The sequence below is a fragment of the Artemia franciscana genome, chromosome 3 (genome assembly GCF_032884065.1).
Source record: "Artemia franciscana chromosome 3, ASM3288406v1, whole genome shotgun sequence".
Classification (NCBI taxonomy): domain Eukaryota; kingdom Metazoa; phylum Arthropoda; class Branchiopoda; order Anostraca; family Artemiidae; genus Artemia; species Artemia franciscana.
This window is the reverse complement of record NC_088865.1, coordinates 50006524-50023004: the sequence shown is the minus strand read 5'-3', so window position 1 is coordinate 50023004 and position 16481 is coordinate 50006524. Positions and strand designations below refer to the sequence as shown.

Below are 16481 nucleotides of genomic sequence, written 5' to 3'. Positions count from 1 at the left end.
CTGATTTTAGCTTTTGATACAGTAAAACCATGTTCTTTTCATTTTCTATGTAAATCATCAGTCCCTGAAAAGATTGAATAATAGAGCTCTAAGAATCTGTTATTTACGCTACTCTTGCCAGTACAAATAGCACTTCCTTTTATCCACGGTTGCTGCTCATTACTTTCTTTGGTGTAAAAACAATTATACTTGCAACCACAAAATGTAAAAATACCTTTAATAATTGGCAGTTCATTTTTTTAAACTCTCCGAGTTAAAAACTTTGTTGCAGTAGCCTTTTTACATAGCATACAATAAATCTGCATTTATTACAGATTTAAATTATTAAATAACGATAAACCATTAAACATATTAATAGACACTAACAGATTTCTACGTTCTCAAAAAAGTCCCAAGAGTAGTAAATAGCAAGCAATAAAATTATTCAAGGTTGATTATTTTTCAAGATTTAGAATTTTGTTTAATAAAATGAATTCCTAATAAGTGCCTGACATTGCAGATTTGAATGAAAGTTGTTTAGAACGAAAATCCGAATTAGTCAAAATAAAAAATCGATTACCGCATTATACAATTAGCGAATTGCGGTCATTTGCCTAAGACTAAGATGATCAATGATCATCTTAATGATAAATGTCAATGTGCGTTCACTATATTCAGTGGTCACGAAATTTAAAAAGAGAAAAAGAGAAAAATAAGTATCACTGCAATATTGAACCTGAGTTAAAGTAAAATTAGGAAAGGGAATAAAAAAGAATGAAATTATTTCAGATTTAAAACTTCAATTTAATAGTGTATAAAATAAAGATTTTAGTGAACTCCATAAAATCTTTAAATCAAAACAGATTTCAAGTGCTTGAAATAATAATGAAGTAAAGAATAATTTAAAAAGTCATTTTAATAATCAAATAGAAATCAATAAAAAGAAATTTTGATAAAAAATCAACAATTCAATCGAAATCTAACTGGCAGAGACAGTGTTAAAAAAGGTAGTATTGACATTTCGAATCTATTTCTAAACAAGAAAAAAAGAGAAGTTCTAGGTATCCCAGCGTATATGTTTTAAGAAGAAGAACGCGATAATAATCAAAGTATTCAATGGATCAGAGAAAATTAATGTAAAGCTAATATTTCAATAAGTACAAATAAAGCTGATTGTGGACCACTTTTAGAATCTGTTGTTAGAAATTTAAAAATAAAATAAATGATAGAGATAGTTAAAGAGTTTATATTACAACACTTGTAATATTTTGTTCTGAGAATGATAATGAAGATTTCAAACCTATTCACTTGATTTGTAATAGAAATAATTCCGTCAAACAAAGCCATCTAAATAGTAATCACAAGAATATACATACATTGTCCATAAGAAATACACCCAGATCAGGCTTACGATTTGAAAGAGTCGATGAAACTGATTAACGAATGACAAGATTACCAAATTATTTTGAAGGTACTTATAAAGAATTGTCTGAATTTGTAAAAAATAAAAAGGTTGCATTAATATAAAAGCAATAACAATAAATGCATTCTTTGGTCACTACTCACTTATCTTCATCCAGGTAAACATCATGTAGACAGACTATCAAACTATCAAAAACATGAAAATGAATCACCTTTAAAGGGATTACTAATTTTCCAATAGATATTCAAAATATTATAAATTTGAAAACAAATATAAAATTAAAAGTTGTTTATTTGAAATAAGTGAAAATAATTGGTCAGAGCTCATAACCCCAAAACTAAGATCAAAAGAAAAATTGTTACACATGTGATTAATTTACTCTATTTTGATAATTATTATGTTTTAATTAAACATTTAAATAGATTATTGACAACCTAAATTACTGAAAATACATCACAAACATATCTTTGTACCTACTGTGGAAGACATTTCACAGAAGAGCTAAAGTTTCAAAAACGTTCTAAAAAGGATAACTGTGAAGATTTTGACCCCAATATGTCGAAAAAGGATCTAAAATTGAATTTAAAAATAAAGGTAAAAAAATTGAAGTAACTTACTGTATTGTAGCTGATTTTGAATCGTATAGTGGAGAATTTAATCAAAATTAAGAAAAGACAATTAAATTAGCAGAGTCAAAGCCGTTTGCTGATGAATCCCAAGTATGTTTTACTTTTGATACAACATAAAATAAACATTACGTATACTTTGTTGAATTTGCTAGCGGGCATTTATGACTACCATAACAAAAGTATGTACCGAAATAGCCAATGATTATGAAAATAAACAGAGAGATCGTGGTTATACGCAAGAACAATTAAGAGAAAAATAGAATATTACAACTATTAAAAGCTATCATATTTGTGAAAAGGAAATAGTAGATAATAGGCTTCATTTACATGATGACCATATGACTGGTCTTATACATGGACCTACTCATGTAAAATGTAATAAAAACTTTAGAATTCATAAAAATATCCCTTTTGTAATGTATAATCTCTCCAAATACAACTCTCATTTATTTCTCAGAGAAGTAGTACCTGATGACAGTATTTTTGATTCTTCAGAGACTCTTACATCATTTTATAAGATAATGACAGTTAATGGAACCTAATACGAAGTGCGTTTCAACGGTTCACTCCATTTTAAGGCTTCAGCGTAAGAAAGGCTTTTTGAAAATTTAGCTAAATGTAAAGTAAAATGTAATTGATTAAGAAATGATTTTAAGTATACTTCTGAGCTATTTAAAAATACTGAAAAATTCAAAAAATAAATAAGAAAGGGATATACCCATATGAATACTGCTTTATAGCTTTAAAAAAATAAATGCGACAAAACTACCATCAATAGATAAGTTTTGTTCCAGATTAACAGGGTAAAATATTTCTGAAGAAGAATATATAAGAGTGAAATCTATTTAGAAATTATTTTAAATGTAAAACACTATTAGATTTCACCAAATTATACCTAAAAAGTGATGTTTTAGTTTTATCAGATGTCGTTGAAAATTTTGGAACTGTATGTTTAAATAATTATTAAAAAAATACAATGCACATCTTGTCAGCACCAGGTTTAACATGGGAAGCTTTTCTCAAACACTCTAAAGCTGAATTCCATTTTTTCTGCTTAAGATATTTATACATTTTTTGAAAAAGAAATAAGAGGAGGTTTATTGCAGTGTATGAAAGGATATGCTAAAGCAAAAAATAAATATACAAGAAACTTTTAATCAAACTAAACCTTCAAGTTATTAAATGTATTTTGATGCTAATAATTTATAAGGTTGGTCAATATCACACAATTTATCTGAAAAAGACTTTACCTTTAATAACATACCCGACCACTTAAAAGAAAACTGCACCACAGACTATCACCATCAATTAAAAGATTACATTCAGTTAGAAATGAATGAGGATAATGTGGTAGCCATTTTAGAAGTTGATTTAGAATATTCAAGAGAGTTACAGGGTTTACATAAAGATTTACGACTTGCTCATGAGCATTTTCAATATAAATTAAGTACAACTCTGAATAACAAAATAAATTATGTTGTGAATTATAAGAATTTAGAATTTTTTTAAAACATCGCCTAGTATTGAAAAAAATACATAGTATACTACCATTTACAGAGTCACCCTATTCAAAAGAATATATAAATCATAATACTAAATTACGACAGAAGGGAACGAATGATTTCGATAAAGATATGTTTAACTCATAAATAATGTTTGTTTTGGGTAAACCATGGAAGATATTAGGAAAAAGCAAGTATTGAAATAATCACTAGTGAGGGACAAAGACAAGGAAGAATTAAAAAACATAACTTTAGATCGAAAATAGTCTTTAGCAAGAATTTCTTGTTAGCCAGAATGGTAAAGTCAAAAATAAATCTAGATACGCCTATTCATGTTGTATTCACTGCCATCTAAGTTACTGATGTTTGAATTTCATTATGAATACATGAAACCAAAACATAGTGAAAATATTTGCTTATTTATGTGAATATGGATAGCTTTATTTGTGATATTCAAGCTGGGGATTTTTTTGGAAGATATTAAAGCGTACCTCCAAGAAAAATTCGATATTTCCGATTATAAAAAGATAACCCTTGTAACTTCCCTGCAGTCAATAAAAAGGGGGAAGATAAGATGAAGGATAAATTATCTGGAACCATAATGTTTGAGTTCTTAGGTTTAACATCAAAAATATATGCTTAATTTAAATAGCGTGATGATGAAACCAAAGCAAAGAAAAAATAGAAAGGTATCGAAAAGAATATTGTTAGAGATGAAATAACATTAAAGAATTTTGGAAATGTTTTTCTCGGAAAAACGGAAATTTTATCAGAAATTCAGTATACTTTAAGAGCAAACAAACGTAGAATGCTCTGAGAAAAATAAAATGAAAAAGCTCTTGACGCTAATGACACTAAAAAAAGAATCTGAAAAATAAAGTAAATACGGTACCTTGGGGTAATCCCTTGAAGTGATAAGTCATTTAAATTATTATTAAGCTAATTATGGCTAGTTAAGCTAGTTAGTTATTAAAGTTAAGCTTTATAATTAAAGTTAAACCACAACATTTAAAACTTTTTAGCGATAAGCTTCTAAGCTATAACCTACAAAGCTATAAGCTTCTAAGCTACATGCTTCAAAGCTACAAGCCATAAGCTTCAAAGCTATAATCTTCAGAGTTATAAGCTTCAAAGTTATAAGCTTCAAAGGAATAAGCTTCATAGTTGAATATTACTTAACAAAAAATTTTAGCAAGTAAATGCATGGAAAAGCATCTATTAAAGTATATGAATGTGGAAAAAAGATCGTTTTAAAAATAAGCATTTGCTAGCACTTAAATGGCCGTTTCAAATCTTGATTTGTGGAAACTCTGGATGTAGTGAAACCAATTTTCTCTTGAACTTGATTTATGATTTCTTATGTCAAAAAATTTTTCTGTTTGCTTAAGACCCAGAAGAAGATTTAATGATTAACGTGAACGTCTCGAAAGAAAAAACTGAAATGAATCTTTTGGTTGCGAGTAACGCTAAAAGCAATATCAATGATGTAGATGACCTAGATCCCAAGTGGCGAAATTAAGCTATGTTTTACGATTTTACAACAGAAAACAATTCTGAAAAAATTTAAGATTTATACGTAAGAGGTAGAAAAACATTATATCAATAATCTATATTTCTCATAGCTATGTTGATACACATAAGACAAGACGATTAAACTGTAACTATTTCGCACTTTTCAAGTGTTGTAATCCCAAACAAATAGATGGAATAAGACAAAATTATGCATATGACTTGACAATACCAAAACTCATCAACTACTCAATAAAGCGACAAAGAATTATGAATTTTTACTAATTTATCTGAAAAAAATGGATCTCTCAAATAAAGAAGGAAGATGGATATTCGCTTAATAAGATTTTCGTATACTAAATTAACAAGTTTGGAAGCATAGGAAGTAAATATCGAAAGTGTAGAAGTAACGAAAGCAGATTACTGGATGACGATGATAATTTTGATTCTCAATTGGACCGATTAACTAATCTATTTGGTCCGAAATTAGAGAAAGATGCTATGAACTTACAAAATGTGCAAGTTATTTTAAATGATTCCAAGGGTGAAGTTGTTAACCAACAAGTTATTGTAAATCAGTATTTAAGTGAGGATATTAATAGATTAAATAAAATTTATCAATCATGTGACAATATATTAACTAGAGTTGATGACAAAAGACTAAGAGTGAAAAACACCTTAAAAGTAACAAAAGAAGATATTAATGTAGAGCATATAAGGACTAGAAATGTTGTAAACCCCCAAAATGGTTCAGAAGCAGTTGATTTTTCAACTTTATTGGTATACTAGAAGGGCTTTATGCGGTTATCTAAACGCTTGGGCAATTTCAAAAATGTCTTAACAAATATATATATGAAAAAGATCCGTATGAAGCATTTCGAAAGAGAATGAAAAGAAGTTTGAAACAAAAATCAAGCCAATGAAACTTTTTGAACAGAATATTACGAAAATCTTTCCCTTGGAATTTTATCTGTAAAAATAATTCTCTAATAAATGGAAGAATATACAATATATTTATCAGAATTCCAAAAACAAAAAATTAAAACATGTTTCGATGCAAAACAAAAATGTGAAGTGCGAGTAACGCATACTAAAGTGAATGACCGAGAACCTGTTAAACTATTATTTAATAAAAGATAGTTGACTAAGATTGAAAAATATGAAAATGAAAATAAAGGATGTGAGGTTGATTTATCCAACAAACAACTACTTCAAAATCATCCTAGATTATTGTTGTTATCTCTTCCTGATAAATTTGAAATCAATAAAAAGAAAAACTAACTTTATTGAATACACAATTAACCTATCCCCTCTTCAAAACGTAAAAATAAACATATATTTTCAGAAGAAAAGAAAACTGCCGAATTTGAATAGAAAATATTATTGTTGGTAAAGAACCTCTGAAATTATTGCTTAAAAGAAAAAAAATTGAGCAAGGAAAAAAAAGAATAACGATGCGTATATAATGATATTGTATCATATACTAATTCAAAATGGTGGTTTACTTCCATTTTTAATACCATTGGTAGCAGCAATAGGTAAACACCTCTAACAAGTGGTACATTTTCATTAGGTACATATGCTGGAAAGAAAGCTGTTGATAAAGTCAAGGATTATTCAAAAGCTAAAAGTGAAGGTTTAACATTAATGGGGAGTTTACCGAAAGGTCGAGGTTTTAAATTACCAGGTACACACAAAATAGTTAGATCTGGATCAGAAGCAGTTGTTGAAGCTCCCAGAAAAAGTGGTGACCCAAGAAAATACAAGGAGAAGCTTATTAAAGTATCTAAACAGCGTGAAAGACCCAGAAAAGTTGTTGCAGCTGAGAATTTCCAAAAAACAGGGAAGTTCGCTTCCAAAAAACAGGGAAAGTCAGAAAAATCAAAAATCACATGATACCTTACATAAATGTTGCTATAATGAATGAATTGTGTCATATTACTTATTTTAGAGGTGTTTTTCTTGAGGTAACTTGGTAAGTAAAATAAAGAAAAAAGAATGTGATTTAATCAATTATGACTATATGGGATGACCTGAGACGCGTTAGACTTATTTTTTCAATGATCCTAAGCACTAATTTGCAGAATCTTATGATTCTTTTGGAGTAAAACTTGGAAATGAAATCGTCAACTACTTAAAGACTTCAAATAAGCAAATTGCCTATAATTCTATTTAGGTCCAAAATTTTAACGATGCGAATTGTGGTTGTTTGTGTTTTTATTTTATAAAAGAATATTTGAGGGAATGAACCCACAGAATTTATTTGAAGTTTATTTTCAAATATAAATGGAAGAAGAACTAGAAAATAGATTATTTGTTTGTCGTAGAAGTTTTTAATATTATGGAAATGTTAGTAATGCTTTCTTAGTATCAACATTGATATTTTGTGCTTGAAGTTTATCCGCTATTTTACCCCTTTCCTCTTCAATTCTTGGGGCAGTTCAAATTGAAATACTTGAAAAATATCTAAGAATATCAGAAAGAAAGGCTGAGTGTAAAACTGCGTGTTCATTCTACTTAGAATTGCTTCCTATATCTTTAAATCAGGTGTATTGATTAATGAAGAAATAATTAAACGAGAAAATGAATTAGGCGAAACATTACAGTTCGTTACTCGTGAAAAATATCTAAACAAGTGAAATTAAATAGTTATAAATATTACGTAGAGTCTGTAAAGTACAAGACATAAATAAAACCCTTCTTACTTTCGACACACTAATATTGCCTGTTTCATTAATCGCTCTATTTGTGCTCATTTTCTGTTCACTTAATGCTATCATTACAATAGTCATATTGTTTCTTTTCACAGTTTGAACAGAGACTGTGTATGTAGACTACTTTTCTGCCAAAAAAAAAATGGCACAGCAATTTCTCGCGCGTTTCTCAAAGATTCAGTTTGTGTTCAATTCAGAGAAAGTAAGTACAGAAAAAGAATGGTTAAAATATTTATGTTATGTACTTATAATTTCATTATTAATTTATGAATTAGTTTGATTGATAAATCCCAATGCGTAGATAAACAAAATGGTATGAATAATTTATCTATAATGAAATAAAAAATAGATGAATTATTAGGTATGGTAAAAACAAATGATCCAAATATTTATTCAAATAATATTTAGAAATTATTATATTCAAATAATACTATGAAATTACTGGAGATTCATCTTTCCGTTTTACAAATATTTAAAAGTTAAATTAAAAATTTTTTGAAAAACCCTCCCAAAGGCAAATCCGTTTTTTCGATTCCTATATTTTCTTCTCCAAATCCTTAAGCCAATTCATTCAAGAACAGAAAATAGATAATTTTAATAACTTGCCCCTCCTCAAACAGCAGTTTCCAGTTGATTAAATGTGTGATTTATTAAATTTTTAGGGCATATGCTCTTATAAGTACTACAGCTGTATCTTGAGGCTACCGGAGTACTACGTGATTACCGCCCATCGAAGCGTTTTATGATTCACTTCACGATCGTCAATGAACCACAGCCGATTATAAATTAGCTAAGAAAGTTTAGGCTAAGGGAGGGTGTAAAAATTGGGGGGGGTATTGTAAAATGTACCTTACAAGTGATGTATTTACTTTGTTGTGTACTGTCTGTAAAAACACGAATAGTTTACGTGGAATTTGGGTTAGATTTTGGGTGTTATTTTTTAAATCTTCTTCTGGGGATGGATTTAATTCAAAAAATCAGTAAAGAAAAAAGGTCTGATTACCGACTTGGACTATCAGTTGTTTTCAGAGCGATCCATGCGAGGAGGTTATGCTTTCCACGGGGATCGTATCCTGGAAACCAATCTGACTGGACAACACACTGGTAAAAAGTCGAGTGTGGTTTTCTTGGATATGAATTCGCTTTATCCATCAGCAATGTCTCACTTCGTTTTGTCGTGTGGGAATTACAAATGGCTGGACAATCCTTCTGCTCCAAATTTTCCCAACATTGCCACTGAAGAGGAGAATGGACCACAAGGATGGCAACATTACTACTAAAAAGTTTGATAATTAAAGTTTATTTTAATTATTAATTAAATTAATTAAGATATCATATCCAATTTATTAATTAATTAAATTAAAGATTAATTAATTAAAGACAATTTTTGCGCGAAGACTGGAAGGAGTGAATAATTCTTTAGGATTATAAAAGGCTAATGACTGTATAAAACGAACTTTTCAAGTATCATAACAATAAAAATATAAAAGTATCTGGGATTCAAGCAATTAGTTTGGCTTCTTAGCTAGTCATTTCATGTAGTTTCTTTTAGGCTAATTACTAAGATATATTGGATATGAAAAGCTTCGCTGCCAAAAAACTAGAAACATATATTCAATGCTCATAAGATTTAAGGCCCAATCATACACCAAATTTCCAAGGAGGTGAATAAAGTTTAGGCTCCCTTGGCAACGGTGAAGACATTACTGGTATGGATTGGAGACGATTCTCCAGGGGCTTTGAAGGGCACTGCCGGACAATTACCACTTTAAATAAAGTAATTGAAATGATTGGGTCTGACAAGTGGAAACAGAATCCTAGAAGTAAGCAATCATCCAAGCACCAGGGATGCCTTTTGGTGTTAGGTATGCCGATGAATAATTCTTTATACCTCTCATAACTATGTTCTCTATTAATAGCAACTTTTTGCAAGAGACCGAACTTTGATTTTTGACTACAAACTAATAGCTCTGAAAGAATATTTAAGCCATCTGAAGACCAACTCATGCTTCAACAACGGTTCAAATGTCTGTAAAGATTTTTTTAGTCTTTTTTCATTTATTTAGTATAATTTCGTTATTAAATTAAAAACTAGACTTCAGATTAATACAGCCAGCTTTTCAAGTAAATATATTATTTTCATTAAAATTTAGAACGTTGATTAATTCAGTCGTAGACCTAACATGACAAATTCTCAAACTACTCTACTCATGTCTGTTCAACTCTTTCCTCATCAGTAGTTTGGCTCTGATTATATTTTCAACTGGGACAAGTCTAGATCGACCACTTCTAGACTGACCACTGTGGTACACACTTAAATTTCCCCAAAGAGGAAGCAGGGATAATAGCTTTTTCCGTGTTTTTAAAAGAGTGGGGGGCTATAAAATTTGAATTAAACTAAATTTTGATTAAAATTTGTTTTTAGGTTTCTTGCACTCGACGGAACTTGTGTAGATACTGATGAATGCACTGATTCAGATGCATGCCGAATATCTGGAGCTACGTGCATCAATAAAGTCGGATATTTTGAATGCAGCTGTCCAGCCGGATTTGTATCTTCACTACAAGGCTGTATTAGTAAGTGAACTTTTGCTGATGATTAATATTGCTCGCCAATTGAATACTTGTCACCAAGGCTGTATCCAGATGGGAGGATGAGGGTCTGAACCCCTCCCATCCCCCCGAAGGATCAACGTAACAAAAACGAAACAAACAAATGTTTGATGAGTCTCTTAAAGTTTTTTTGTAAGACCCTCCCCTGAAAAAAACATTTTGTATATCCCCCCCTCGCCGAAAAAATTCTTGGATACAATCCAGCTTTTAATAACTTAATGAAGCAGGCTTCTGAAAACATTAATAGAAATTAGAACTTAAAAAATATATATAACATATATAATAATAAAAATATTTATTTATAACCTATAAAATACAGTGGCAAGACTGTGGAGTAAACTAATATATATATATATATCATGAAAAGAGAAATCACCAATGCAACAGCACAAACACAAAAAAAAAAAAAAGAGAGAGAGAGACAGAAGGAGAAAAGGAAGACTGTTTTCCTAAATTAGTGATTAATATAGACCAGCACTTGAATGAGGCCTTAACCCTACTCATCCATACAATCACATAGGTCAAACAGCATAGCCACACACAATCAACCATAAAGAATAGTCCATGGACAGGCAGTCATGTCGTCAATAAGTATAAGTCGTCATTTACCAAACAATAGAAAAAATAATATAGACAAATAATTCAGAGGCAACACCCAACATAAGGGCTCATCAGGAGAATACACTGGCCTATATAGGGTTTCGCCACTCTAAATTCTCTACCCAGCACAGTGTTGTGGGTACCACAGAATATCCATGGCATCCCCGCGTCAGGTATCACCCCCAAAATACATGCCTATGAAAAAAAAGCAAATGTAAAACAACCAAGTTAAACCAAAACAAGCTTATCATGTTAATATATCCCTCCCTTTAGCAACAATAGGTAAACTAAATATTATAAATTTTACCAAATCACAAATATTAACACATTGCTAAAAACCTGAATGAACTAAACAATTATAGAATTCATCTTTACCATGTGGCTAATTTTTAAGAAAATCCGCTCAATTAGAAACACAATTCAAAATAAATGGCGCTGCGACAACATTTCTCGAACCTCCGAAATTAGTTGAAAATTTCTTTAAGTATTTCTAGATAATTCTTTTGATATTTTTTTAAAAGTTCGTTATAATGAAAACTAAATTTTTTAAATTGCCAAGTTAATTTATTTGCAGAAAAACCTCTTGATATCAATTTTTAGCTTAAGATTTTACATCTATTTTTAAAAAACCAATATAATTACTACAAATCCTTGCATAACGAAGTAACTGTGAGAAAAACGTTGAATATGTGATATTTGAGTGTATATTACTTTCAGGGGATGGGAAACTAATCACTTCAAAATCAAAATCATCCGTTTTATTATACATTTTAAAACTTAATTTATTATTATCACAAATATTAATATTTAAATCTAAGAAATGATCTTCATGACCAGCGCCATGACTAGGCTCAAGAATAAGCTCTGATGGATATATATTTTTAGAAATATCAATGAAATCCTTACAATTTAAGACCAAAATATCATCTAAATATCTTTTATTATTTGACAAAGGATGTTTTAAATTAATTGGATTATTCTTATCCATCATATATTTATATTCTAGTTGACTTAAAAACAAGTCAGCTATAAATGGGCTGGCATTCCCCCCCCCCATGGGAATTCCCACAATTTGCTTGTACAAATCACCCCCAAATCTTATATAAGTATTGTATAAAACAAATTCCAATAACTCAAAAATCATATCCAAGCTGTAACATCTCAAGTTAACTGTAGTATTAAAGCAGTTTGTCCATATAGCTTTTTTATTATAAACGTCTATTTTTAGAACCTTTTACTAGATAAGAGGAAAGATTTCTTGATAACAGTTTTTAAATTATCAAACACTACATTAAGTGATAAATTAGTATACATTGTCGCAAAATCGAAAGACTCAATTCTTTTAGCTGAAACCATTGTTAAAGAATCTATCACCTGCAGTGAATTATTAACACTCCAATATGGATTAAAATTCGAAAATTTTTCAATACCAGAACAACAGGTTTTAAGTTTATTTACAATTTCCTTTAAAATTAAAGAGAGGTCAGTAGCAGCAATGCGGGTTGGACATTTAGCTGCTCCAGCAATAAACCGTGGTTTAGGGGGATTCTTATGAAATTTTACAGTCCAATATAGGAAAGGGAACTTTTTATCATTGTCATTTATTTTAATATTAAAATTTTTAAAAAGTATTTCTTTAGTCTTTTAAATTAAATTCTCATCCTCTATATTTACCTTTTCGTAAACATTAGTTGTGCATAACTCCCTTTTTAAGATATCACAAATCAGCTTCTGACAAATTATGGCAAAATTATTATTAGCTTTATCCACTGGCACAATTACAAATTCATTCTTTAGATTAGCAGTTGCTTGTTTAATCTTTGCATTATAAAATAATGATTTAGTGTTACTATTTTTTAAGTTAGATATATATATATATATATATATATATATATATATATATATATATATATATATATATATATATATATATATAAAACAACGATAAGCATGCCACTCTATAATACAACATAAATAAATCAACTCAGTTCAAAAAACAAAAGAGGGTCAAACACTAATCATTTGCTGAGTTTTTAAACATAGATCTGCAGATATATGTTTCAGTCATGAGGGCACATCAACAATGTCAGATTTGGAAGCGACTCTATTTTTCCGGTACCAATGAGGCAGACGCAGTAGATATTTACAGTACCCAAAATATCCTGAGTGTATTTATTTTGTATCCTTCTTGCGAATGAGGAAAGCAAAACCATAAAGATAAAATGCAGCAGGGGCAAAAAAACTAGAATAAAGTCGGCAAATCCTTTACGGTATATCGACCATGATTGGATGAAATTGTTCTGTAGCTAACTCGCATACTTTTCAGCACATTGGACGTAATAACGTAGCAATTAGACGAAAATGACGTGGAAAAGGATATACCTAACCATTTAATAGTTGCTGAACATGATAGAGTTGAAAAACTCAAGCAAAGAGGTGATGCTGGTGGAGGATTCCCAAAACACAAAAACTCACATTGGGCAGCATTTACTGAAAGGCCCACTGTGGACAGTGCGGCTGAAAGTAGGTCCAAGTTGACAACTAGACTTTGTTTTGTCCTGCTAAGAATCAGAATATCATCAGCATAAGCAATTTGACTAATGCTTAAACTATCATTATAAAAAATTGACGGTTGAAGATGTTAGAGACACGAAGCTAAAACACACTTGAATATGCTCGAAGATGACACGGCACCTTGCCTAACGCTTTTTTTAACAGGAATATACTCCCCTGTTGTACCATTGCACTTCACCCTAGCTGATAAATTAGCAAACCAATATTTAAGCACGAAAACAACAGAAAGGTCAATACCAGACGCTGCTAGAGAAAACAAAGCATTTGAATGAATTACATTGTCATGAGCACAAGATATATCAACAGTCAAAAAATACAGGGGACTTTTTTGAGCAACAGCTTGTTCCATTAGCCAACGCACAATATGGCGAGCTTGAACGCAGCCCATATTTTTTATAAAACCAAGTTGGAAGGCCGTAAAATCGTACTTGGAGTTAATAGTGGGTAGTAGCACATATTCAAATATCTTACTAATAAAAAGGCATAATGATGGGACGGTAATCAGAGCAAGCACTGGGGCCCTTATCCCTCTTAACAATGGAAGATATGCAAGCGGACAAAAGACTATCTGGCACAATGGACTCTGCCGAACATATCTGAAACAATAACGGCACATGCTTCAGTATTTCAGGACAATCATAAGCAAAAAGCTTGAAGCAAAGACCGTCACATCGAGAGACTCGGACTTATTCACTTGCTTAAAAGCTCGGAGTATAAAACCAGATTCCACCGATTGCACTTGAAATTAGCTGACACGAATCGAGAGAATTGAATGGACACGTTTTGTAAAATAATTTTGAAGATTAACATTAATTGAAAGCAAAATATTTTTTTAATGGAAAATGAAATCACATAGCCTAAGAGAGGAACTAATTGGAGATGATCACTTTCACTTTACACTGTTTATTTCACGAACCCAGGATCCCTTAATGCAGGGACCATTCAGTCTTGCTCTACGCGGGGAGTACTTGTACTCTCGTTTGGTTTTCTGCTTTTTTTTTATTGACTAAACCAGAAGGATGTCGATCACAGGCTATCTACATGCGGAGCCAGAACTTAACTTTTTGTTCAGCCATCAGCCTTCCACAAGAGATTGCGAGTACCTGTTCCCATGCACTGGGAAAAGACAGCTTTTTTAGTGGCATACTTGAGACAAAACACCATTTGCCGATAATACGAGTTTATATCTATCCGAGTTGAAGTTGTATTTACAGATGTTTGTAATAATTGGAATGGTACTTTAATAGAAAATAAAAACTGGGACAATGTCAATACATAAAGTTAAACATTGGCATTTTCCCAATTTATCTTTGAGTACCACTTGGGGAGGGGGGTTGGTACACAGATCTTGCCATAGAGCAAGATAGTTGGCATGTGATTGGTAAATGATTGTCGTCGATTTTACAGTCGTCCACATGAAGGATTGATGAAAGGTGAGTTTAATCTGACACAATTTCATGATCAAGATTGGAAATAAGACCACCATGATTGTGAATATAAGTATATAGAAGATCTTTATCAGCCAGATGAAATCCTCCGCGCAGTGAATCAAAAAAAGTTTCAGATAGATCAGAATTAGATAATAAGTTAATATTCAAGTCGTGGGCGAGAACACATTTGGTATTTTTTTTTAATGGTTACTAAGTGTTCGTAGGTAGTTTTTCTATTACAGGGGAAATAAATGTTTATAAATGCAGTATCACCACATTTTATCTTTGAAAAGTTAGTATCACTTTGCAATAATATCGGCTGAACGAAACTGCGGATCTTCACCTCTCTAGTCGGCTCTGTGATGCTTTACGGAGCTGAGACATCGCAAGCATCAGCTGCAACCCTCAAGAAGACGTATATAGACGTATTTCATGCAAAGAGCCTGAGGAGGATTGAAGGCAAAATCATTGTCAAAGAGCTCATTAATTAGTGGATCCTTAGTCTTTCGTATCATTAATATTAAGGGACACGAAGCTAAACTGAATTTTAGCATTCATTTATAAACAATATAGAGAGTCGACCACTGAAACTTATTTCAGACTCAAATTTACGTGCTCCATAGTACAGTTTGTACAGTATGGTGAAGGCTTTCAAGGGTTTTTCTTGGAATTCACATGAGGGTCAGAACATCCAGAACACTTGGGATGTGCTGGTAAGCAGGGATAAGCTCCAGTCTAGTTATCAGTACTTTGATAGTGAAAGCATCGACATGAAATCGATTGAAGGGGCTAAGCGTGGAAAATTTCGATCCAATGCTGCTTCCCGACTCCAGGACCGCGTTATAATTGGCTTTGTCGATAAACTCGAGGTGAAAGTACGTAAACAACTGATTTGATTAGCACTAATATGTTCTTCCATTGAGACCTCTAAATCAGCTCTTGAATTATTATCAGGTGTTTCACGGACAACTGCTAGAAACTTTTTATTGATTACTTTGGTTTCAGCGTTTGGAATGGAGCTAGTAACAGCTGCAGTCAGCGTGTCGGATAAACGCTCATCACGTAGAATTACAACCCAGTTTTTGCTTCGTGGCTCGGATTTCAGAGTCACGATCCCGTCGTCAACATACAGTGTTTGAGGTTCTTTACGCGTAGAATAGAGTCGCTGAGCTCTGGAGTGGGATCCTTATAATGACGGCTTTTTCCTATTTGGCGGAAGAGATTCAATCTTAGGACTGTCCTCAGTAACCTTAGACGCAATATCACTCAGCTTTTCAAGACAAGAGTTCCTCTTGGCACTGAGGGTGCTGAAGGCATCGACAGGGATCATCGACACTTTGCTGGGACATTTGATAACAAAGTCCGGAAGCTTCATATTCTGGGAATCGCACTGTACAAGCCAACAAATAATGTCCGAAGCACAGTTCAATGCAGTATTTGCTCCTACGCACTTCGAAGGGACTTCATCAGGAAAGAGCTCTAAAAAAACAATTTATGGGTCCCTGAAA

General features: G+C 31.6%; 1 protein-coding gene across 2 annotated transcripts in view; it reads left to right on the top strand.

Moving 5' to 3' along the window:
* The window catches only part of LOC136025368 (uncharacterized), a 172776-nt gene that overhangs the window by 100281 nt on the left and 56014 nt on the right, over window positions 1-16481 (top strand). For both annotated transcript variants that reach the window (XM_065701329.1, XM_065701330.1), the window contains exon 40: window positions 10182-10333. In XM_065701329.1, coding sequence (XP_065557401.1) covers window positions 10182-10333 — 152 coding nt within the window. The remainder of the gene's footprint in view (window positions 1-10181; window positions 10334-16481) is intronic.